General features: G+C 31.9%; 2 protein-coding genes across 7 annotated transcripts in view; both read right to left on the reverse strand.

Annotated features, from left to right (window-relative positions):
* The window catches only part of gfod1 (glucose-fructose oxidoreductase domain containing 1), a 26,355-nt gene extending 15,005 nt beyond the window's left edge, over positions 1-11,350 (reverse strand). Inside the window, exon 1 of the mRNA XM_048174592.1 lies at positions 10,536-11,350. Within this exon, the coding sequence (XP_048030549.1) occupies positions 10,536-10,869 (334 nt within the window). The 5' untranslated portion in view covers positions 10,870-11,350. The remainder of the gene's footprint in view (positions 1-10,535) is intronic.
* Positions 11,351-15,675: 4,325 nt separating this feature from the next.
* Positions 15,676-27,563, reverse strand: part of slc12a7b (solute carrier family 12 member 7b) — a 73,296-nt gene continuing 61,408 nt past the window's right edge. For 3 of the 6 annotated variants that reach the window (XM_048174562.1, XM_048174564.1, XM_048174565.1), the window contains exons 21-26: positions 24,849-24,956; positions 24,289-24,405; positions 22,702-22,877; positions 20,898-20,912; positions 19,677-19,810; positions 15,676-18,520 (exon numbers count right to left, since the gene is read on the reverse strand). In XM_048174562.1, coding sequence (XP_048030519.1) covers positions 18,429-18,520; positions 19,677-19,810; positions 20,898-20,912; positions 22,702-22,877; positions 24,289-24,405; positions 24,849-24,956 — 642 coding nt within the window. In that variant the 3' untranslated portion in view covers positions 15,676-18,428. The remainder of the gene's footprint in view (positions 18,521-19,676; positions 19,811-20,897; positions 20,913-22,701; positions 22,878-24,288; positions 24,406-24,848; positions 24,957-27,563) is intronic. The other 3 variants (XM_048174563.1, XM_048174566.1, XM_048174568.1) reach the window with 3 other exon arrangements.

The following is a 27,563-nucleotide window of genomic DNA, read 5'->3' on the forward strand; positions in this document are numbered from 1 at the left end:
AACGGATGCAAAAAGATGCTATATACTGTATATTAAAAGGAAAATTCTGCCATTATTTACTCAGCCTCATGCTCTGAAGAATGTGCTGATCTTTATTTTCCATGCATTTTCTTTTTAATGAACAGGGACATACTGGTTTAACCAGGATCTGAGTCAAAAGTATGATTCACTGATTGATTCACTGAACGATTCACTCATATGAACATGTAAAGGAGGGCCAGAGTCGATCTTAAGCTTTTTAGCGAATAACAACTTAAATTTTACTCTTTTAACAACTTATATTTCTTCACATAAATCTGCATTATGAGTCATTTGCTTGGTATTTTCATTTTCACTTTTGGGATAACTATCCCTTTAAACATTATTTATGCACTAAACACAAAGCCAGATTATTATTCCATTGCTGAAGTGTTCATCAGTTCTTCAAAAGACTCACTGTATTGTTGATAGTGTTCACTGTACATTTGACTATCACGTCTGTTTTCGTCGTATGCAAAGCCAAATGTTTGCATAGTCCAGCTGAAATGACACTTTATCAGAGCATGCAGAGGTCAAAGGTCACTGCGGGCAGCCTGAGTATGTTGTCATTTGATTGGCAGGTCAATTTCGGTTTTGTTCTCGTTGTTTTCTTTCTCTTTTCAGCGTGTGCGGAGCTGCTGAGACTGTAGGAGTCAAACCTTCATTACTGAACTTAATTGCAAAGCGCTTCAACACTGAAATTGTCGGGAGTGAGCGCTTTTGGCCAAATCAACCAGAACACTTTTCTTCAAGGTCTCACTATATTTGGTGCAAAACCAGACGGTATATTTTAGACATGTCTGGAAAGTTTGTACAAATGTGACATCTCATTCAGACTATGCTACTCATACTAGTCTTGCTGGCAAACATCAACACACTTTTACACAGAATTGCAATAGAATTGCAATGTGAATCAGTATTAATTTCTGAGATGATGCTGAATAAAACCTGGAACATGTAAATGCATGTAAATGAGGTCATGTGACGACAAAGTAGCGTAGAATTGGAACGTTTGGCTTTGTTCGGAATGGAATACTAGATACTAACTGAATACTGTGTGGTATCAAGCTAGTATTCCATTCCAAACATTCCAAATATTTAAAAAATAGAATGTGAAACAATGTTGTTGTCACATGACCTCATTAACATACGGAACTTCATATACTGTGCCTAGTATACATGCTGCATGCTATTATAGTGCAAGAAAGAGCATATATCATGAAGAATTATGGGTAATATAAAGGGACATTTAGTGATTTTAAAAGCCTCACAGTCAATCTAATCTAAGCCTGAAACATTAAACTGCTGGAGTAAAGAGAAAACACACAACTGACATGATAATGACTGACTTTATACCGGCTTAATGGTAATCCTCTGCTCTTTACTGAACTCACTAATATCCAACAGTCTTTTAAATTCAGTTTTAACAAATTGATTTAGATATTTCTAACATTAATATAAAAATATACATTTATGTCGGCGCCAATAGCCTCGTGTGCAGCACCGATATATAGTGCAGTTGCGGCTCAGGCATACCAAAAAAATTAAAAAAATAAAAATTAAATAAAAATTTAAAAAATAAAAGAATAAAAAAAACACTAAAATCAAATAAAATAATAAAAAATAAAATTAAAAAACAAAATTAAATTAAATTAAATTAAATAATTCATAAAAAAAATCATAAAATGAAATGAAAATAAATAATTCATAAAAAAATTAAAAATTAAAATAAAATAAAAATAGTCTTTTTCCATTTTTGCACAAGTTCCATAAAAGGGAATGCAGTGAAAAGGAAGGATGTTATCAGACATTGTGGTTTGACCTTCTTGCCTTATTAAGACAATGACAGCATCCTGAGAGTCTGCACTTCACATTACCGCCGTTGCCCCTGAACACTTCCTGTTTCTCATTTCCTGTGACATCACACCATGTTACCAGGATAGTAGAGCAACTTTAACCATTTATGATAAGGTAGCAGAAGTCCACCCCCACGCAGACCCTTCTCCAGGCTCTGAGGACAGGATGTAGTCACAAACCACAGGAAGTGAGAGTGCATGTGGCTTCTCTATACATGTACCTGGCATCTTGTGCTTTCAATTTTCAATTTTACTATATATTTATGTGTTTTTGCACTGACTAGGTTATTGCGTCAACATCAGTGTTATTTTAGACACTGAGAGTTTTATTATTAGTTTGAGTTCATTTTTATTTTTTATCATTTCTGTTTTCAATTTAATTTTAGTTAAAGTTTTAGTAAATTTGTTGTTTGTTTTTGCCACTTTTATTTTATAATTTTATTTTATTTTCATGTTTTCCATCTTAATTTTTCAGGATTCTATTTTAACAGTTTAATTAATTTTTAATAACCAAAAAAAAAAAAAAAGATGTCTAATCAATTGAATGCATAAAATGTAACAATGTAGCAATTTATTTCAATTTTTACAATAATAGAGCCCTATGACATGTTTTTTTTTCAGAAATTATGTGAAATTCTGTTCTGTTTATTTATGATTAAATATAAAATAGAAATTTATTATGAAAAGTTTTCAATTTAACACTTTTTATTTTTAGACTTTATAGTTTTTTATTAATTTTTATACCATTACAAACTATTTTCATTTATTTTTTAAACTATATGAAAATATTTTAATATTTTATTTTAATTTATTTCAGATATTGTTTTTTAATTTAAAGTAACAGAATTTTACTCTCTTTACAGAGATTTTTAATTTTATTTTCTTTTTAATTTAAAATTAATTTGAACCATTAAAATGTAATCCAGAAAAAACAAAATGGAAAAAAAAAAACTTATTTTGGGGGGAAAAAAATCCAAAGTGCCCTAAAAATTAATTAATTAAGCAATTAGACAAGCTTTCTGATTGCTAAAATTTAATTAAAGAATTACAGAATGTTTTTAATAGTTTTAGTTTGACATCACGTGAACACGGAGACACAGACAGACATATGTGGATCATAATTAACTTTCAATTTCAACTAAATAAAAGTCAAATTTCCTATATTGCATGATAACGTTTGCAGAGACGAGAGTGTAAAACATGGTAAATAATTCTGCTAGTGTAAAATAGCTTCATTTATCCTCCAGTATTTGTTACAACACATTTTTTTCCTATCAAACCCATGCAAAAGTTAGCATTATCACTGTGTTCCCTTATAAAACATCTTCTGGCAATGGAGATATCAAGTAAGAATATCAGCACACTTCACCTCATCAAAAAAGGCGAAAAAGACTTTATTTACTGAGTGTGACGAGCTCAAACGCATTAAGCAGAGACGCATCAACACTACTGCAGTGGAGAAATGAACATCAGTGTGAGTTTAGTCATGCTTATAGAGACGGATAAACAGTGTATGAAGAGCGAGAGGCTCGCGCGGACGCTCTCTCCCGTCCACACATATGCTCAGGAATGCTCACTTGTCAGGGCTCAGAGAAAGCCGGCTGAAAGAGCCTCGCCGAGCGATTCATCTGAGCCAACAAAGAGAATTTCACAGGACTCAGAGAGCGTTTCTCTCGCAGTCACTCTCCCAGCAGACATTAGCATGTAAATGGTGGTCCAGAAGGCTTAAGGTGGCGGGCCGGGGGACTCCCGAAACAAGTGGCGGTATTCAGCGGAAGCATGGGAACGGGGCCGCCGCGCCGGAGTCTCCGGGGTCTCAGACGACTCGCTGACCGTATAGACCATACGCAGATGAGGCCTCGCTGTGAACGACTGAAAGGCCTTATTAAGGTGTTCAGTAATTCGAGATTTATTGGTCATATCATAATACACACAGAATCAACAACATGTCAAAATAAAAGTTTGGTTTAACTTGAAGAAATTGTGACTGAAATATATTATTATCATACAGTTTGTACTTTTCAAAAATGATTAACTCTTCAATGTTTTAATTTTAACAGTAAATCTTTTTTTTTTTTTTTGTGCAGCAAAAATAAAAAGGAACTGTTGCATTTTTATTTGATTGCATTTTTAAAAATTAATGAAACTTTTCATGTTTTTTACACCTTCATTTGATTAAAGCCATTTTTGATAATAAAACAAAAAATTCAGAAAAAACATACAGAATTTCTGAAAAAATAAAACATTTCATAAGGCTCAATTATTGTAAAAATGTTAATAAATTATTTAAATTGCTAAAGTTTTATGAAGTCATTTAATTAGACATGCTATTTAATTAATTATAAAACGGAATCCAGAAAATTTAAAACAAAAAATGCAGAATATGGAAAAATAAATGAATTTTAATAGTAATCTATTAAACTTTTAATAAAGTGTAGGTAAATTGTAAAAGTTTATTGATTTTAATTAATTAGACATGCTTTTTGATTGAACCACTAAAATGTAATCGAGAAAAATTAAAATGAATTTAGAAAAAATAAATGAATTTCATAATGCCCTAAAAAAATTTTATAAAGTGTTCTTAAACTGTAAAAGTTTAATTGATTATAATTAATTTTGACATGCTTTTTGATTGTTGAAAATTATTTGGACAACTAAAACGAAATATTAAAATTGAAAAAATGGAATTTGGGAAAAATAAAATAATTTCATAATTTAATCTGTTAAACTTTTAATAAATTGTTGTTAAATTGTAAAAGTTTCTTGATTTTAATTAATTAGACATGCTTTTAAAATTAATTTTAACTATTAAAATGTAAGTCACTCAACAACAGAAAAACAAAAATGGAAAAAAATTGAAATAGGGACAAATAAATGAATTTCAAAATTACTTATTGTTAAACATTTAATAAATAATAAACTTTTGTGTTAGATGCGATTAATCACGATTAATCGATTTGACAGCACTAGAAAAAATAAAATGGAAATACCAAAAAAAAAAAAAAAAAATACAGAAATGTAACAGGGCCTTACATACACACTGCTGTGACATCCTTAACCTTTAGAACACAGTATAATGAGTCCCGTACTGTACTTCATCAGAGACTCACTCAGGATCTCGTCTATTCTTAGCCGCTCCCTCCGGTCCATGAAGATGAGCAAGCGTCTGTTTGAGCCGGTGGACTGCAGCCAGTCTGCCATCCGATACTCCGCAGGACCGCCGGATCACCGGCTGACCCACACACACAATCACATCAGACGCGGCAAATCACAACCAAAGGACACACTGACCGCGCCGGTATCATCTGCTCCATCAGTCAGTTTCCACAGCGCCTCTTTAATCCCAACAACAACACGAGCTTGAGTTTGGGACTATATTATAAACTAGTGATGTCTGCCAGTGCAAAACTCACCGCCATGATGCTGCCGTGCTGTGTTGTTATTGTTGTGGGTCTTTGCACTGTGCACAATGTGCGTTCAAAAGTTGTTCAATGTCATGTTTAATCTTCAAACACTAAACCATTGGGAGTTTTGTGGAAAGATGCATTTGTGATGCTGCACTGATCGAGAGAACAAGAGACTATATGCACATCTATTCATTCATGTCAGATTATAAATAATAACCCCTCAGCAAGCAATAATAAAGGCCTAAAGGGAATACATATTGTCGTATGTGAGAATCAGGACAGACAGTGACTGTAGAGATGCTAATGGATTCAGAGACGCTGTTTCTTTAAAGCACACACAGTGACGCCGCAGGGACAGCAGGGACACGCACTGGAAATGCTAATGTATTCCACTGGAGTCGAGTGGCAAATCACCGCTAGAGCTCCGCTTTCATAATCCGCCGCTCGTGAAATGCTAAGCGCCAGCCGAGGCCCTGAAAACCAGAGGACCTGATAGAGGACAGCGCTGCTATATTATTCAAGAGCCAAAATGGAGGACGAATATAAACACAACTCAGACTTGCTCATTGTCTTATTATTTTCTTCAGACTAAATATGCAGTATGTGTGCACAAGATCTGATAAAATGCAAACATGAAAAATGTATAATAATAATACTTTTTTTTCTTCATAAATTAAAATTACAAATCTGAATCCAGTGTAAACTTAGAATTCAAATGCATGAAAAATGCATGGAAAAATACAGTAAATACACTTTCAAAAAAAATGTTTCTTAAATATTTTTTAATTTATAGTAAAATATTACAATTATATTTTTTTAATAATTTTATTTAGAGAAAATGTTTATAATAATTATAATAAATAATTATTATTGCTATTATAGTTAATAATAATTATTATTATTACAATAGTCAAATATTATAACAAAATGTTTGGCCAAATTGTGCAGCCGTTCAAACAATCACATCAAACATGGAGCTTTTTTAAAATAATAATAATAATAATAATAATAATTATTATTATTATTATTATTGCCATTATTATAATCACTGTTATTAGTATTATTATAGTGAATTTGATATATAATCACAAAATTTTTGGCCAAATTTTGCAGCACTGCAAACAAGCACAGCAAACCTGGAGCTGTTTTTTAAAATAATAACAATAATAATAATAAATTAATAATAATTATTATTATTGTTATTATCATTGTTATAATAATAATAATAATAATAATAATAATATTATTATTATTATAGTCAATTTGATATATAATCACAATTTTTGGGCCAAATTGTGCAGCGCTACAAACAAGCACAGCAAACCTGGAGCTTTTTTTAAATAATAATAATAATTAAATTAATAATAATTATAATTATTATCATTGTTATAATAATAATTAATATTATTATTATTATTATTATTATTATAGTCAATTTGATATATAATCACAATTTTTTTAGCCAAATTGTGCAGCGCTACAAACAAGCACAGCAAACCTGGAGCTTTTTTAAAATAATAATAATAATTAAATTAATAATAATTATAATTATTATCATTGTTATAATAATAATTATTATTATTATTATTATTATTATTATAGTCATTTGATATATAATCACAAATTTTTTAGCCAAATTGTGCAGCGCTACAAACAAGCACAGCAAACCTGGAGCTTTTTTTTAAATAATAATAATAATTAAATTAATAATAATTATAATTATTATCATTGTTATAATAATTATTATTAATATTAATATTATTATAGTCAATTTGATATATAATCACCATTTTTTTTAGCCAAATTATGCAGCGCTACAAACAAGCACAGCAAACCTGGAGCTTTTTTTAAATAATAATAATAATTAAATTAATAATAATTATAATTATTATCATTGTTATAATAATAATTATTAATATTAATATTATTATAGTCAATTTGATATATAATCACAATTTTTTTAGCCAAATTGTGCAGCGCTACAAACAAGCACAGAAAACCTGTGCTTATTTGTAAAAAAATAATAATAATAAATAAATAATAATAATACCATTTTAAATTGCAATCACAATTAGAATTCCCCCAAAATTGTGCAGCTCTAAGATGACTAGGATAAATGCCTTAAGAAAAATGCCGTAACCCTAGAATTCCCTTCAACTCTCAGCTGAAATGCAGCCCTGCAGGACAGACAGGAACGCTGTCATGTGACCAAACGTATCACACACATTCGCAATCACGTAGCATCAGGCTATTCTTGAGTGACTTTAAAAGCATTTCTGTCACTTCATCATTCCAAACTCCCGCCCAGATCACATTCCAGCTCATTATCCTTATCGACACACAGAGTAAACAAGCAGAGCGTGAGGTGATAACCGTCACCCACACCTTCAAAAGAGGAAGTGAGCTTTCAAAATTAGAAATAACTGCTTTTGTATGCTCTAATGCAACTGCTGATAATGCTTCTGATCATCAAGAGATGGAAGACATGAGAGAGATGTTGATTATCTCATCACAATAACCTGGAAAGTGTCGTAAAATGTTGTCTAGGAAGGCAGAAAGCTAACGTGTGCACCAAAACAGATCCTCTGTCCTTGCTTTAACATGATCTTAAAGAGAAACAGCAGAAAAATCAATCATCTTCTTAAATAGATTAGCTGGAACACACTGACACAAGCACAACTTCAATATTTGCCTTAAAGTACATGTTTACTCAGAGCTGAACACACACAATGCTCTTTTACCTCGTTTATTGACACATTTCACAAGTTGACCAGAGTAAACTTTGAGTGCTTACTAATCCTACAACACATCAGGCCAGAGAAACCTTGTCCATTCGGCTTTAAAAGCACAATGTAAACATGTTCAGTTATCAGCATGTTGAAACTCGTGTGACGCGATTTTATGATCGTAATGAACTCGACAGATAAACAGTCTGCAGATTATGAGCTTCTTATCATGATAAATCACAGCTAGTGTACAGTTTGCATGATGTGAATCTGACTAACATGACTTGAGCTGAGGTCACGTGACCTGACAGGAAATACATCAACAATATTTCTCTCATTTACTAGCAACCTCCTACAGCACAATGCTCTTTCTAAATGTAATGCTGAATATGAGTATTTCAGCATGGAGAGAGTTGCCAGAAGAAGGAGAGAGGATAATACTCCAGTCTGTCGAAGGTTCCCGTCTGAGGTTATTTCGGGGTCATGATCCCGATCCCCAGAGATGAATAATTCTCCCAGGTTATTTCTGACTGTTATTGGACACCTGCACACGTCAGTCTGCCCGTCTCTACTGACTAAACAACAGACGCCAACCAAAACACGAGTGAGCGACGGACAAAAACACAGGCCTGAGATGTTCTGAAGATCCTAAAGCACTAGTTTTGACCTCTGGAAGATCTGTCTCAGTGATGAACATATGAATCCCTACTTAGTGCATCCAATATTTTTGCTCAGAGATGCTCTTTCAAAGCTCAGGAGATTTAACAGTGAAAACTGAAATCCTTAGCATCATCTCAGATGTTTCTCCTGAAATTTCTTTGGAGAATAAAACACAAATGAGTGACTAGTCATCGTGCAGTAAGAGTCTTTTCACACTGAATGTAATGACACTGTAATAAAGTGATAGCTCAGTCTTTGTGCAAATGAAAGTTCTGGATATAAGTATGGCCTTCAGTCTGCACAAACACTGAGTGTTTCTCAATGGAGCTTTACTGACCAGAAAACACAATTCTGATGCAATGGCTGGTGATGCAAGTCAGTCTGATGTAGTCATATATTAAAGCCACACCTAACCTGACAGGGACAAGATTTGACACGCGTTCTGCTTATGAGAACCATCAGAGGAACATTGAGCAATTCATCCAAATGAAGCGTATTAGATACATTTCACATGCTGTGAAGAATAAAATGAAATATTATCAAAACGTCTATGAAATCTATATGGCAGCTTGTTTACACCACAGAATAAAAATGTTTTCAGAATTTTTTTTTACAATTCTGAGTTTACATCTTGCACTTTTGAGACGTTTCTCGGAATTCAGAGTTTACATCGCAAAATTTTGACATTACTAAGAATTCTGAGTTTACATCTCGCAATTTTGATGTTTCTCGGAATTTTGAGTTTACATCGCAAAATTTTGACATTACTAAGAATTCTGAGTTTACATCTTGTAATTTTTACGTTTCTTGGAATTCTGAGTTTGACATGTTTCTCGGAATTCTGAGTTTACATCTCGCAATTTAGATGTTTCTCATAATTCTGAGTTTATATCTCACAATTTTGACACGTTTCTCAGAATTCCGAGTTTACATCTCGCAATTTTGACATTTCTCGGAATTCTGAGTTTATATCTTGCAATTTTGACATTACTAAGAATTCTGAGTTTACATCTCGCAATTTTGACATGTTTCTTGGAATTCTGACTTTATATCTCGTAATTTTGACTTTTCTTAGAATTCCGAGTTTATATCTCGCAACTTTGACGTTTCTCAGAATTCCGAGTTTTCATCTCGCAATTTTGACATTACTAAGAATTCTGAGTTTATATCTCGCAATTTTGACGTTTGTCAGTAATTCTGAGTTTACATCTCTCAATTTTGACACATTTCTCGGAATTCCAAGTTTACATCTCACAATTTTGAGACGTTTCTCGGAATTCTGAGTTTACATCTCTCAATTTTGACACATTTCTCGGAATTCCAAGTTTACATCTCACAATTTTGAGACGTTTCTCGGAATTCTGAGTTTACATCTTCTCAATTTTGACACGTTTCTCGGAATTCTGAGTTTACATCTCGCAATTTTGACATTTCTAAGAATTCTGAGTTTACATCTCGCAATTGTTTTCCTTTGTTTGTTTTTCTGGTCTCCACCACAAAATAATAATAATAAAAAATACAAAAAAAGGTAATTGCAACGTTATCTCACAATTCTGAATTCCTCAAGGAACTGGAAGTTTTTATAGTTTATAGTTCGCATTTCTGAGATATAAAAATGAATACACTTTTTTCCCTCAGAATTGCATTTCTTCTCAGAATTGTGAGTTTATATATTGCAACTGCAAGTTATAAAAATCGCTGACTTTTTTCTCAATTTCAAGCTTTGATTTTTTCCTCAAAATTGAAGAAAACTTGAAAACTGAGAGAAACTGTCTGAATGGTCAGATATGAACTCAGAATTGTGAGATAAATAGTCGCAATTATATTTTGACAAACCATGCCTCCACCCATCTCTGAGTCTCACTCACCCAGTGTCTTGACGGCGATCTGTCTCGTGAGCGGCGGCGGCAGGTTGATGCACACCAGATCCACATCCGGATGCAGCAGCACGTCATCGATCCGGTTAGTGTAGAAGGGCACGTTCATGTCGCGCGCGAGCTCCTCCGCCTCCTCCTGCGTGCGACCCCACAGCGCCTTCACCGAGAAGCCCTCGTTCTTCAGCAGAGGGATGATGACCCGGGCCGTCAGACTCGTGCCGAACACACCCACCCCGGGCAACATGACGGCTGACCGCTGATGCTCACACACCTGAGGCGGGTGACCCGGCGGGTGCAGGTTCGAACCCGAGCAGGTTGCATCCATGAACTACGACCATTGCGCCTCGGGTTACTCCTCCCTGTGTTAAATCTACTGTGAATTAGAGTAATCAATAACTATTCATTGAAAAGAGAAAGCTGATATGGATTCATCTTCCTCCTCATCATCATCCACCTGCACACCCGCGTCTGCGCATCTCTAAACGCTCCCCTGCCTGAATATACACGCGATGATTTAATATTACATTCACAAATGGATTTGTATCCGCTTCGGTATCCGTGCGACGCGCAACACTCGCGTCGCGTCCACTCTGTATCATCCAAGAGGTCAATACGCGCGCGTCACGATCCCGTAGTCATGCAAAAGAAATCCAAATAACATTCCTAAAACGCGTCTCCGAGCAGCGTCAGTGTCTCCACACCTCTCGCTATCAATATTGCGATCATCTACTGCGGCCGGTGCGGAGTTCCGCCCTCCCTGTTAACCCCTTCACACCCGGAGACGGAATCAACCAATCCTACTATGGCGGAGGCTTGCTGCGTAAATATTAATTACGCAGGGTGACGTTGGATAAAGAAGACTTTCTGATTGGCTGGCAGGCAGGTGGGCGCTGGGTATGCTGGCGAATCATACAGCTCTGAAGGCGTGGTCATGAATATTAATTAGGTTACGTAATAGGACGCCGAGAGGGTTACCAAGCAACGTCGGAATGGTTAAACGCTTAATATTCATAAGCAAAGCCTGCGCGGTAGTAGGATTGGAGAATTGTGTTTGATCACAGCGGGAGACAGTGACTGCAGTGAACGGAAACACAATAACCCCGTGAGGAGATGACAAATGAGTCACTGAGAGGTTAAAAATCATTTAATAAATGCCACTTAATGATTAAATTCCATAATAGAGCAACAAAAGGATGAAGAGGAAGAATTTGCTGTTGCAAAAAACTACATTTTAATAATAAATATTTCATATTTATATAGAATATTTAAGTTGTTAGAATAGTTTGTTTAATAAATTAATGTCATATTAAGATATTTAATAGGTTGCTTAAGAATAAGTTATCACAAGCACTACTGCATCATTGTTTCCAAAGGAAACACAAACCTCCTCCTCATCATCATGATGTGTTCAAATCTGTTCAGAGCATGAGTCAATGTTCAGATGGAAAATACAGTAGCAGTGAGTCAATAACTGCCTTGTTTCTGCTGCTGGGGTTTTTCCTGAACTTGCTTATATGGCAGAATGGAGGAGAATTATGATTGATCACTGATTCAGAAACACATTATGCTACACTTCTGATCACATCTCAGAAATGCATTGTAAAAAGTGTTTAGATCCCTTGTGGTTGTCAAATGACTTTCCACCCAGAAGTTTGTCTCTGATAATGATTTAATCAGACGCTCGTGTCTCTGATCTGATCATGTGACGTGCATGTGATCACAGATCCTAAAACACCCTGGAATGTGGGAGAGGAATATGATCATAACACAGCAAATCTCTTTAACTAATATGTTATTTGTAATACTCATTTCTACTAATAATTCTTGTTGAGGTGAAGATTTGCTTTAGAAAACGATCATAATAAAAGAATTCTAATGGAATCTTAATCTGGAATGAATCCTAATAACATTAAACAGCGATTCTTTAAGAATAAGATGGTGTGTTTGTAAGTGAAGGGCAGATTCTCATCGTTTATTCATGTATACTGAAACCAAATATTGATTTGGCTGAAGGTTCTTGACCTCAGACGTCACACCTCAGTGAATGCATTTGAATTGAAAATAACTGTTCGTTTACTGAAGCAAGACACAGTAAAACAGGTCTGTATCTGCAGCTGCTGAACTCACTCTCTCATCATGATTCTCAGTTTATCAGTGTCAAAATTTGACTTTGACTTTAAGGTCACTTTTTAAGGCGCCACCTGGTGTTGAATATATGCAAACCACATTTCTCATATATTCTCATATATTGTATATCTTTTCTTTTCCTTCTTACTTCCTTAAATATTAGCAATTGCATGTTAAAATAATACATTATATATATATATATATATATATATATATATATATATATATATATATAAAATGAACCACAAAACCAGTCATAAGTGTCAATTTTTTTGAAATTGAGACTTATACATCATCTGAAAGCTGAATAAATAAGCTTTCCATTTCGTTAGGATAGGACAATATTTGGCCGAGATACAACTATTTGAAAATCTGGAATCTGAGGGTGCAAAAAAATCAAAATATTGAGAAAATCACCTGTAAAGTTGTCCAAATAAAGTCCTTAGCAATGCATATCCACTCAAAAAAAATACATTTTTGATATATTTACGGTAGGAAATTTACAAAATATCTTCATGGAACATGATCTTTACTTATTATCCGTATGATTTTTGGCATAAAAGAAAAATCAATCATTTTGACCCATACAATGTATTGTTGGCTAATATACCCATGTGACTTATGACTGGTTTTGTGCTCCAGGGTCACATATATAGTACTGGTCAAACATTTGGAAACATTAAGTTTTTTAATGTTTTTGAAAGAGTCTCTTCTGCTCACCAAGGTTGCATTTATTTGAAATGCAAATAAATTTCAAAATACGGTAAAAAATGTGAAATATTATTACAATTTATAATAACTGTTTCCTATTGTAATATATAGTAAAGTGTAATTTATTTCTGTGATCAAAGCTGAATTTTCAGCATCATTACTCCAGTCTCAGTGTCACATGATCCTTCAGAAATCATTCTATCATTTGCTGCTCAAGAAACATTTATGATTTGTTATCAATGTATAATATGAAAACTGTATATTTTAAGAGCTGTAACTGCTCACAATTTTGTTTTACAACATTAAAATCATCATTTTGCCTTTATTAGTTCATTTTAAATTAATTTGAGCCCATACTCAAACTCAGAGTTTAAAATAGTTTTAGAAGAGTTTAGCATGTCAGAGGTTGACATTTCTCATCTCTCCACCTACACAAACATTCCACTCTTGCATCATTCGGATCTACTTCCTCAGTAGAAAAGAAATGAAATGAATCAGAACGCATCCAAATGATGTAGCACTTTTATTTAAATTACTCAGAGGCACGAATTTCACTTAAAGGGAGATCCTTCACTACACAGCCACGAGTAACGTCCTACAGAGTCTGTGACGCTCGCCGCTGACGGATCACAGCGGCTGTTCCCACGTTTCCACAGGTTCTCATGGAGCAGATCTCAGATCAGTTTATAACCTTCAGCAAACAGCACTGAGCACGAAAACTGACCTGAGAGCAGCTTCATGGAGAAAACACTCACCTCAGACATTCAGACAATCAATACATTCAGATGACAAACACACACACACACACACCCCTGTGGCCTTCTTTCAGACAGATGGGGATCTGAAATGACAGATGATTCTTATTTAAAAAATAAAAGAAAAAAATAATAAAACACAAGCATGACCCATCGTACAACACTGGACGCGAGTGAAACCTTCACACACTGTGAGGTAGAAGACATCGAGTGACCGACGAACAGACCCAGACAGAAGATGCAGCCTTTCACATTTTCTCTGCTGATTTTGAAGAAAAACATGGATTTAAACGTGTAAAAAATATGTTGTAAAATGTGTTGAACTCAGCTGAAAGTACTCCGAAAACTATCAATATTCACATACTAAAAGAATTCAAAAGTCTGAGACCACATTGAAAATCTGTCATTTTCAAAATGAAATGTAAACATGGAAACAAACAAAGTTTTAGGATTTTAGGTTAAACAATGTTGTGATGTAAACTACAGTATATTAAAAAATAATATAAATAATAATAATTGTAATAAAATTATATATATATATATATATATATATATATATATATATATATATATATATATATATATATATATATATATATATATATATATATATAAAATGTAGTATATTACATATATAAAAAATAAAATGTAATATATATATATATATATATATATATATATATATATATAATTGTAATTTATTTGTATTAATATATAAAAACAATAATATATATATATATATATTAATATAAATAAATGAAATTATATATACAAAATGTAGTATATTACATATATAAAATATAAAAATTAAATAAAAATATAATTGTATTTATTTGTATTAATATATATCAACTGTATAATATATTCAGTGTCACTTATTTACCTACTGTATATATAACAACTGTATATATATATTATATATATATATATATATATATATATATATATATATATATATATATATATATATATATATATATATATATATATAATATCAATTCAGTGTCACTTATTTACCTACTGTATATATAACTTTTATTTTATATATATATATATATATATATATATATATATATATATATACATACATACATACAGTAGGTAAATAAGTGACATTGAATTGATCATGTGACTCTTCATACAGACATTCAGATTTTCTTAATGAAGCTCAAGATGCTCTTTTGAAGATCTCAGATCACACAAAGCAAAAGAGACGAACCAAATGCAAAGACATTCTCACATTCATATTCATTTCTCAATTCTATTTTCACTCAAGTTGCAATGCTTATAATATAATTTGTAATGGAAAAATGTATTAAATGCAAAACAGCTGTATTTTCAGTAGTGATCTCAGAGTTTTGTAATATATAACAATATAATAATTACAATAAATTGTTGAAATGCATAGAAATTTGTTACATAGAATTTAGAATTTCCAAGTGGGTCTGTCTGTCTGAAACACACTACATGAGGAACTCCCAGTTTTGGTTTAGAGGGCGCTTCAAGCAGTTATCATCATCATCATCATCATCATCCTCTGCTCTTCAGCTGCTGTTTTATTCTGGTATTTTGATCAACACATCTTTCAGAGAGGTTATTCATACCTCATCACAGATGAAAACCTTAGTGTATCTTTGGTGTCTTAAAGGACAAAGAAAAGAAAATCTGTAACTGTACATTTGTATGAATCCGTTCAATAACCTCCAGGTCCTTTTGATGAAAAGAAAATCCAGTTTACACAGAAGTCAGATGAAAAATGATGGCATGTTGAATGAGTAAAAGAAATGACCACATAAAATAAACAATTTAAAAAGCAATTTTACACAATATTCCCATCCTAAATTTCACAATTCCTCCTAAAGGGAAACACATTCACCACAGCTGAGCAGTGCAGAAACTACGTCCTCAGATAACACAAGAGAAAATGATCTATGTCACAACACACTGTAGAAAAATACAGTAATAATGTTCTGGTAACAAAACACTGCACCGCTAACAGGGGTCTGAAAGAAACTGTCAGGATATGAACACTGAGATGGACCCTCAAACCCTGACGACGCTGCTGCTGATCATCATGATGGACACAAACCGGCTGAATGAGCTTCAGCCCACAGTGTTTGACCCGACGCGGTTTCTTAGCGGGTATTTTTGGCACACATCTTCCTCTGACTGTGAATCATCAGAATCACACAATCTGCACCAGCGTTCAAAGGTTTGGTATGTTTTTAAAGCCTCTTCTGCTCACCAAGGCTGCATTATTTGATCAAAAATACAGTAAAAATAGTGAAATATTTTTACAATGTAAAACAGATGTTTTCTATGTGAATATATAGTAAAGTGTAATTTATTTCTGTGATCAAAGCTGAATTTTCAGCATCACTACTCCAGTCTTCAGTGTCACATGATCCTTCAGAAATAATGATTTGCTGCTCAAGAAAGATTTATGATTAATAATAACTGCATTTATTAGACATAGAAATCTTTTGTAACATTATAAATGTCTTTACTGTCACTTTTGATCAATTTAATGCATCTTTGCATCATTCTTTTAAAAATGATCATCTTAACCCCAAACGTTTGAACAGTAGTGCATGTGTAACATGTGACACCGTGTCTGAACCAACAAAGTTCAACAAAATCACAGCCAATCAGAACGCATTAGCTGTTTAATATGCAGTGATTTTGGACCAATGAGGTGCATCATGTCTAGTCAGGACACGGTGTGTAAGAACAAAAACAGCAAAAATAAAACATTGCAAATGACTGTAAAAAAACAAAACAAATACCGTTTTCCATCGAAACAGTAATATACCATAAAAACAATGCATTCTGGTTAATATTTGTCATTTTGAGGAAAGAGGCCTATAGCTACTTTCTCGAAGACGACAAATGATATTACCCAGAATGCAATGTTTTTACAGTATATTACCGTTCCAATGGAAAAATGTATTTTACTGTGTAAATTAGTATTGTATTTTGCAGTTGTTTTTTAAAATGTTGGTAAAACTGCTCTGTGATTTAAACACAATCATTCCTAAACCTCGTAAAGGTGAAGTGTGTCATTTCTAAAAATAATGACTAATGTAAAAACACTCCTCCCTTCTGCTATTGGTCAAAAACTGGTAGCCCCGCCCCCACCGTCACTCCATTGGTTGAGCCAACTACCTCTAACATCCAGCTCATTTGTGTCACTCAAACAGACTGCAGAAATAACACACTTCACCTTCAAAAATGTTGAACTTGATAATACAGTAGATTGCTGTAGCTAACTTGACGGTTTACTCTAAATTTCGTTCCAGCTAATGAGAAAACATGTTTATTGCTGAGAGAAAAAGATTGTGCAGTGCTGGTTCTGATCATCAGCAAATGTTGTGCTGGACGGGTCAGCCGTGCCTTTTGCTTTTATCGTATACAATAAAAAAAGTGCAAATACAGCTGAAATCCTCCCGATTAAACAGATTTCAGTGATTCATGCCGAGATGGAGCCAAAACCAAACCTCAGTACTCAATAACGAGAGCAGCGCCGGTCAAACGTTATGGCTTTTCTCCTCCAACGCTGTTCGCATTAAACATTTCAACTCTTATAACACAAAACCCTGGTAAGTGGATGTCACGTTCGGCCAGTGATGCCTTCGTAAAAAATATTTTAAATTATTGCACATTTCATATCATTAAGTCAGTAACGTCATCGGACACATTCAGCATCTGCGCACCGCATCGCTATCGATCGCGAGAAAACTAACTCAAACGTTCCCTTGATATCAGAGGTGGATATGGATTAGTCGAACGGCGCAGGATGTTATTTTGGGTATCAAGCGACAATCTGAATCATAGCTAGCAAACGCAAATAAAAAAGCAATGCAGGCTGACGATGGAGACGTGCAGATGGACTTTATGAATGAATGGATATTAAACAGGCATTAGCACGTTTATCTTTATAAAATGCTCCTACTTTCACGCAAACATTGCAAAGCTGAAGCCATCGGATCGTACGCGCCTCGAAAAGTCTTCGACCGAACGTTGCACGATAAACACATAAAAACTAGCATTGTACGAACAAATAAAAGAAAACGATAAAACAGTCATAAATTAAAGTGTCGGTATCGTCTCGCCGCTTTCATAGGTGCTTCACGTTGAGTCTCTTCAGGAGGGTCACGAATGTCACTGTCCCGTAATAAACACGCAGCCGGACGTGATGCTGCCACAAAACCCTCTGCTAGGATTTCCATGACGCCCGGGAAAAAATAATGAACAGAATTCCTGCCGGTGGGGCGTCCAGCCGCAGTCCACTTTATGAGTATATGGTGATGACCTCTCGACCTCCGCCGCGCACCAACAGGACCCGGTTGAGACCCTCCATCATGACCTCCAGAAACTCCATGTCTGAGACGCGTCGGTCAAGGATAATCCATGATAATGCTCCAAATAATGCTTGTGTAAAGATTTTTAGTTATAGTGACTTAAATAAAGCAATAATCGTCTCAAGGTCGTGGATTACAGTGATTTTACCACAGTAAACCGGTGACATGACATGAAGATTAACGACTAAAGCCCTAGTAAGCATGATTAAAAATGACTAATGTAGAGTCTCAAGAGGTGCATTGTTTTTGTAAAACTGTAATGTTCAATAAATTCTTACATTTTGAATTATGAAAATGAACAATGAGTAATAAAATGCTAAAAATAAAGAATCATTTCTCCATGGCAAAGTAATATAGTTCATTAGTTTTAAGCCATTTATGGTTGGCATAATCACATAGAATTTAAAGAACTATAATAGAACTATTTCTATAAATTGCATTAAATATACCACTGTATTTAGTTGTTTAAAACTTTAAATCTTATATATACAATAAATATAACAAATAATTGAAATAATAACAATAAAAATGAAATAAAAGGAAATAATATTAAGAAATAAATTGAAATAAAAATGTTTGTTTTAGTATAATTTATATACTATAATTTTTTTTTAAATATTTTGAATTAGCTTTTTGTTTTTAATTTTAATTTATTTAATTGTTTTAGTAATTTTTTTATGTGCTTTTGTCATTTATATTTTTTTAATTAATTTTTATTTCAGTTTTAGTTATTATTTCAGTTAGTTGTAAATGCAACATTTCTAATTTTCATTTAATTTTCCATTTAATATTTATTTATTTATTTATTTTTTACAGCTTTATTTCAATTAAAGGGATAGTTCACCTAAAAATAAATATTCTGTTATCATTTACTCACCCTCATACCCTCATGTTGTTCCAAACCTGTATGAGTTTCTTTCTTCTGTTGAACACAAAAGAAGATATTTTGAAAAATGTTGGTAACCAAACAGTTTCTGGTCCCCATTGACTTCCACAGTATTTTTATTTCCATACTATGGAAGTCAATGGGGACCAACATCTTGAGGGTGAGTAAATGATGACAGAATTTTTGGGTGAACAAAAATGTCTCTAATTCAGTTTTTGATATGAAACAGTTTTTATAGATGTGAGTTTTGCAGGCGTCACACAGACTGTAGGTGTAGTGTGTATGAGGATACAGTTTTCATCGCCGCCCCTGTTCCTCGGCGGTCCGGGCATGTTGAGCAGGACCAGATGTGCCCCCTGAGACTTGTTGACCACCACTTCATTCAGTTTGACAGCTGTGTGCATGCAGCGCACGTTCGACTGGTTCCTGTTTCACACAGTCATGTGATGATGGACAAAAAAATACGAGTCAGTGTGACCATATCATATTATAATAGTTTCAAATTACTACTGTTTAGCTCTGTACTGCTAACTTAATGCTTTAGTTATTGTTTACTGTGACATCTGAGCTCAAATGCAAATATCTCTATTATCACACTGATATTTGATTCTGATTGGTCAATGTTGTCATTCTCTGGTCAAATATTTGTATATAATGATGTTAAACTGTATAACAGATCATTGTTGTGCGATGTGTGCTGTAAGCTTTGCAAAACACTTAAATAAGGCATGATAATAACATTTGCACTGTAATTCAAGCATCGTTTATATTAAATATTAGTGATATAATAAAGCCCTTTTGAGGTTAGTGTGCACAACATCAAGATTGGACATGCACAGCATATGCACATGCCTTAATAAAGCATAAATGATGACATCACAAATACAGTTGAATCAAAACTTGTGCTCCTCAGCGCCACCTGGTGCCACTATGAATTAATAAATAAATAAATAAACAATAATAATAATAATTATGCCACTCTATTAAATGTAGTAAAAAATATCACAATAAAAAACATTAAATAAATAAAAATTTTACAGTACACAAAAATATAAAAAATGCAAATAATAATAATAATGCAACTCATAACTGTAGTAAATATACTGTAATAAATATACATTAAATAAGTTTTACAGTATATAAAAAAATAAATAATGTTATTATTATTATTACTACATGCATTATTATTGTTATTATTATTTGCATTATTTATTATTATGACTAAAAATAATATAAAAATATAAAATGGAAATAAAAGATGCACAACAGGTGAAGGTGAAGCACAAGTTTTCTTGCACACGTTGCAACAATTGCGATCCATCATGCTGCACTCCTGCAGCTCTCAGGAAGAGCAGTGATGGACACGAGGGAATGCTGGGATCATGTAAACGCACATGCTGAAGCTCATACACACATATATGCTTGAATAATCCAGCGTGCCGGAGGGTGTGAGACGGGACGGCTAATACACATGAAGACAGACACAGCTACAGTACAGAGAAATGTGACTTACAGACTCTCCCATTCGCTAGAAGGAGGAAAACGGGACAGAACAACAGAGACAGGCTTAGATGATTCCTCCAGCTAAACACCCACACTGAGACATCAACACTGAAACTTCTCCCACAGCACTGCTATCAGACAGAGCGGCTGCGCTGGTCACACATCCTCATATTACTGCATTTATCAACTTTACGTTGTATTTCCAAAGAAAATAATGAGAAAAATATGAAATTCATGACAAAAATAAAAATTAATAAAAATAAAATTAAGCTGTCACAGAATAGAGTACTTTTATTACTTTTTATTAGAAATAGTGTAAGTTGTGGTTTTTTTATGTCTAGCATGATTCTCAAATAATGAATAGGAATATGTGGATTTTAACAAAGATGATGTTCCTGAAAGACTTTAACCTTGAGGTAATATTAAAAAAAAGTAATAAGTAAAATAGGAAATTCATGACAATTAAAATAATTTAAAAAAAAAAACTATAAATAAATATTTAATAAATATATATAAAACAAATATAATATGATATAAGTAAATAAAATATAATATAAAATATGATATAAATAAATAAAATGCTGTGGTAAAAATATTTCAGAGCACTTTTATTGGAAATATTGTCTAATCTGTTGATTAGGTTTTCATCCAGCATCTTTTGTGAGATAATTCTTCCCAAATAAATAATGGAAATGATTAATAATAATAATAATAATAATAATAAGATGATATTATGTAGCAATAATAAATATTTAGAATTATCATAATATTGTACACTACAAAAATTAAAACATATTCATACTTTAATATAATATATAAATATGTTATATTATTTATATATCTTATATATCTTTATATATTAATAGTTTACACTAAAATGAATATAATAAAAACTAAAATAGTATATTAATATAATACATTAATAATAATGATAATAAATATAAACAATAAATATTTATAATAATATAATACAATATAATATAATAAAAACTTTAAAACTTTATATTAATATATTAAATTAATAATAATAATAATAATAATAATAAGAAGAAGAAGAAGAAGAAGATTATATTATTTAGCATTATTATGCAATATTATGTAGCAATAATAGATATTTAGAATGATAATAATATTGTATATTGCAAAAATTAAAACATTAATATATTAATTTTAATATTATTAAAAAAGTAATAATATAATATAATATAATATAAATGTTTTTAAGTTTTTGCAGTATTTGTTGTACTTCCTTTAATTTATGTTGATTTAAAAACAAATAAATCACTAAATTACTATTTTACAGTAATAAGAATAACCATGATATTTTAAATTTAAGTCATGCAAATTAAAAAACAACTAAAAAAACTTCTGTATGCATTAAAATAATGAGCTTAAATATCATGAAAATAATGTCAATGCAAAATATATTAATACACTTAACTTTTGAATTTGTGAAACATGATCAGTACATGTTTTTGTGAGATTCACTTATTAAATCATTAGTAGAGGACATCACTGAGAGGAATATAATTATGACTATTATATCAAAATGAAAAAACATGTCAGATATGAATGTATGAAGACACAGAGACACAGACAGATGATGAGAGCGTGACCGTTACACATGATGACACACTGTGGTCATGCCGTACTGCAGGTGTGACGTCACACACATCACCAGCACACACACACACACACACCATGCAGACTGTGTCCTGTAAACCTGTGTTTGCTCATGCATCCCAGTCAAACTTTCATCTGAGCATCTGAAGATTTAAAGCACACCTTACAGTGATGTTTGTGTTTTCACTTACGGTTTCATGTTGAAAAGGTCGCGCACGGCCACGTTAGCGTTGGGCTCTCGGTTGCGGTTGCGTTCGGAGAAAAACTTCTCTTTGGTCCAGGTCATGTGGACTCGCTCCGGCGTCGCGTCGGCCTTGTCGTTCAGCGCCGCGTGAGACGCCGTGTTTCTGTCGTGGATCAGCTGGGCCTGTGCCATTACAATCAAAAATTAAATAAAAAAACTACTAAACAATCAGTAAAGTACTTATTTTAATCTAAAAAAATATCCCAGGATGAACAAATACATCTATATCAAAGATATTAAAATGTGTTTTTCAGATGCATTAAAGAGCACAAAATGAAAGTTCACGATGATAAAGTATTATAAATTTCTCTGAACATTATGAGATCTATATTCAAAGAAAACTGAACATGTCAGATTAATGTTTTAGTTTGTCTTCTATATACATGCAACTATATTAGTCTGTAATATGATGACTACTAACATGCAATATGAACCATTCATAAAAAACAAGAACGTAAGAATGGAATATATATTTGAATAACATATATATATATATATATATATATATATATATATATATATATATATATATATATATATATATATATATATATATATAAATAAAATATGAAAATATTTTATTATTTATATAAATAAATATGTATTCATTCTTTATATATTTATTAATAGTTTACAATAAAATAATATAACACAAAATAAAATAGAATATTCATATATTAAATTAATATTATTAATGTAATATAATAAATAAATATTTAAAATATTTGTATTATTTATATAAATATTTGTATTCATTATATATAATAGTTTACACTAAAAATAATACAAAAGTATTTTAATAAATGAATAATAAATAATAATATTTATTTATAATTTATATAATAATATATAATACTAATAAATATTTATATTCATTATATATTAATAGTTTACACTAAAAATAATACAAAAAGTATTTAATACATGAATAATAAATAAAATATTTATTTATAATTTATATAATAATTTATATAATAATAATAAATATTTTTAATAATATAATACAATATAATTTAATATAATACAATAATATAAACTTTAAAACATTATTTTAATATATTAATAATAATAATAATAATAATAATAATAATAATAATAATAATAATATCATATTTTGTGCAATTTTATAATCAATAATAATAAATATAATAATAATAATAATAATAATAATATTTATTATAATAAATATTTAGAATGGTTATAATATTGTATACTACAAATATTAAAACATTCATATATCAAATAGTAATTAAACACTAATACAGAGAAACACGACAGAATAAAAGGAAAGCAGAGTCATTCACTATCACGTGGGTCACAAGCGTTCACAGATGTTCGTGCATGAAGTGTCTGACACATGCATGATGGGAAGAGTTTCTGAAGGGAGGAGCACACCGTTACAGCTACAGAGCCAATGCTAAAGCTATCTCTACGCACACATAAACCAGTGCGAAACACGTCAGCAGTCTAGATGTGTCTTCTGGCTCTGCACTTGCAGGTGTTTAATCCAGACGGAGGTCTTTGAATTCACTACCTCATCTTGTTTATCCTCATCTAGTTGGCTGTTCTGGTTATTGACGCCTGAGCCGTGGGCTCCGCTCTGGTTCTTCCTCCGAATGGAGCTACGCGATTCGTCCGTGATGCTTTGAATCTGAGGTGCGTTTCCCCGTTAGTAGCAGAAATGAAAGAGGGACCACAAGTCACAAAGCTGTAATCATGAGCCACAGCCGCCGGCCTGAGTGCTTCTACATCATTAACCACAGCAATTCAGATGCTTTCTGAATCTCATCAAGAAATGTCACAGCAAAATTAAAATTAAGAAACCATATTTTTCCTATTTTGACATTATTTTCATTCTTATTTTTGTAATGCAAAATAAAGATTTTTCCCATATTATAGTTGCCTACTGACATTGGTTTACAAATATAGCATAAAAATAATGTTGTCTTTTGATTTTAGAGTGAAATATGTACCTATTTGGACATTTCTTGGTAGTTTTGTTGAGATTCACTCATGTACAGTAGTGTTAATGAAGATACTGATGTTAATATGGTCACTGCAGACTCTTTCAGCACTGAAGGAGTGAAACATCACCTCTCGCTCGCGCTCCGTCCTCGACAGCTGCATCTGCTTCAGCATCTGTGAGCGCTGCTCCATCACCAGGGTCTTCTCGTAGGTGAACGCTGAAATGTCACTGTCATGCTGGAAACACAGAGAAAAACAGCCTCAGTTACACCTGAACACGCATGAGCAACACGAACTAAAGATGATAAAGAATGATCAAACACACACAAAACTTTAAAAAAAAAAGGTTTCCTGAAACTGTGTTAGTTCATAAATTATCACAGAATTATTACTATTGTATATTAAAATATTCATATTTAAAAATGTATATTAAAAATACATTTTATATTAGAAAATGTGAATAATATTTTAGTATGTTAAATAAATTATTATTAATAATAATAAGATAATTCGGTATTAGATAATTACATTATAAAATAATAAAACAAAAATAAAACATTAAATTAATATATTAAATGAATAATAATAATTACAACAATAAAAGATAATTTCACATTAAGCAGCAATAATATTTATAATTATATGTGACCTGATCCAGCAAAATGAGTCACAGTGACCCAAATTTCAAAATTGAGATTTTGGTATCAATGGAAAGATGAGACAATAAGCTTTAAAATGATATCCTAGTCAAAGTCATACCTTGAATGGTTTTAAAGATATACCCATTTTAATTATGGTCGTCTGCCCTCTTTTTCCAATTGAAAACCTGAGAAAATCGCTTTTAAAGTTTTTTGCCCGTTTTTTTGTTGATATCTTTCAAAATCCATTGCATTTAAAGGGATAAACTATTTATTTTACAGCTTAATTTGACCAAAGACATTTATATATATATATATATATATATATATATATATATATATATATAAATGCTATTAAACCAGGCTGAAGCTCAAATTATTTTAAAGTATTTATTTGAATTAACCCTTTAAGACCTGAAGGCTTTTTTAGAGTTCTTTTTTTTTTTTTTTTTTTTTCTGAGCGACACACACAAAAGTAAAGACTCATAACTCCAAAACTCTAGCAAGGAGAGTCTAAAGGTAGGTATCATTTGATAGAAAACATTTTAAAATTTAAGAAAATATAAATTACATTACATTTGGATATTATCTTGCTGACAAACAGCTGATAAAATACAAAAAATATATATAATTTTTTTAAAATAATTTTTCTTTTTTTATTTGACATGGAATAACTCAGGAACACAATAAGATCGCTAAAAAATTCTTTTTTGGTGATGCTCTCCTATATGTGAGCTGCATCTGGTTCAAATTTCGTGGTGATATTATAAAGAATAGTTTGAAAAATTGTTGTTCATTTTTTCCGCAGCCAGGTGGCGCCAACGGGCGGTAAACTCCGGTTTAGAGGTGCTTCTCAGCACTCGTTAGGAGTTTTTCAAAATGGTTAGATGCATTAAAAAGATGAGATTCTAAGCTTTAAAATGATATCTATTATGTGTTATTCCACGTTGGAAAACGAACATGGATGGGTCCGGGAACATTGGATACACACTGCATCCCGGAGAGATGAGAGACATGTTTTTAGCCAAGTATGTTAAATCATTCCGTGAGTAATATCTTGTGATCAACGCAATATTGATTTTGGATTCATTTTAATCTTGAGAATCTGCTTTAAATATTGATGTGTGATTTTTATGATCTGTGCATTTTTCATGAAGTTATGAGCATGTGAATTATACATACTTGTATTCAGTTAGCTGCTGTGCTATTTTTGTTGTAAACGCATATTACTCAGACTCATTAGAGGGTGCAAACAACACAACAGAAGCATGTTGGAGGCTTGATATTAAAGTTTAAAAGTCTTTGGTTTTGTATGCAAAAAGAATTTTTGTGCTACCTATATGGATTCAATTTTTATTGGCTTTTAAAGAGAGACACGCAAATGGGAGTTTTATTTTATAAGGCGCGCTAGTCTGACAGGAGGATGGCTGGACCGATCGCGTGCCTGTCAGTCGAAACGGGGCTTCCCATTGTTAAAAATCAGCGTTTAGGTCAGTATGTTTACATTTCTAAGCTTTTTGATTGGTTCTATACAACGTGTAACACCATATTTGTAGAGCAGAGATAATGACGTTTCAGGGGATACCGGGAAATGCTCATAAGTGACGAGAGGAGTTGAGAAGTTCATTTCCAGCGAATTTAGTAAAACCATGTCAAATTTAATAGCCATTTAAATACCTTTACTCAATTATCTGGACTACGAAACTTTGGGAGATTATTTTTGAAAGTCTGTTCTTTGAAATTAGCTTAAAAAAAAAAAAAATCGATTTTTTCATTGTTTTTCCACATTATCGGCCCATATCTTAAAATAGAACGTTGCGACTTCCAACTCATTTCGCCAGATCGGGTCACATATAATATAATAAAATAACACAAAAGTTTAAGACATTATATTAATATGTTAAATGATCAATAATATTATTATATTCATATATTAAATTAAAGATAATTAAATATTATTTATCAATAATAAATATTTTGAATGATTATAATATAGTATAATATAAAAATTAAAATGTATTATCTATTATGGTACACTATACTATAATATAATAATTTTTAAATAAGTTTAAAACATTATATTAAAATATTAAAATATAATATAATTCAATATTATGCAACAATAATAAATAATTATAAAATAATAACATGCCAATTAAAATGCATATATTAAATAAATGATTAATAATAAGAAGAAGATAATTCA

The sequence above is a fragment of the Megalobrama amblycephala genome, linkage group LG22 (assembly GCF_018812025.1).
Source record: "Megalobrama amblycephala isolate DHTTF-2021 linkage group LG22, ASM1881202v1, whole genome shotgun sequence".
Lineage (NCBI taxonomy): Eukaryota > Metazoa > Chordata > Actinopteri > Cypriniformes > Xenocyprididae > Megalobrama > Megalobrama amblycephala.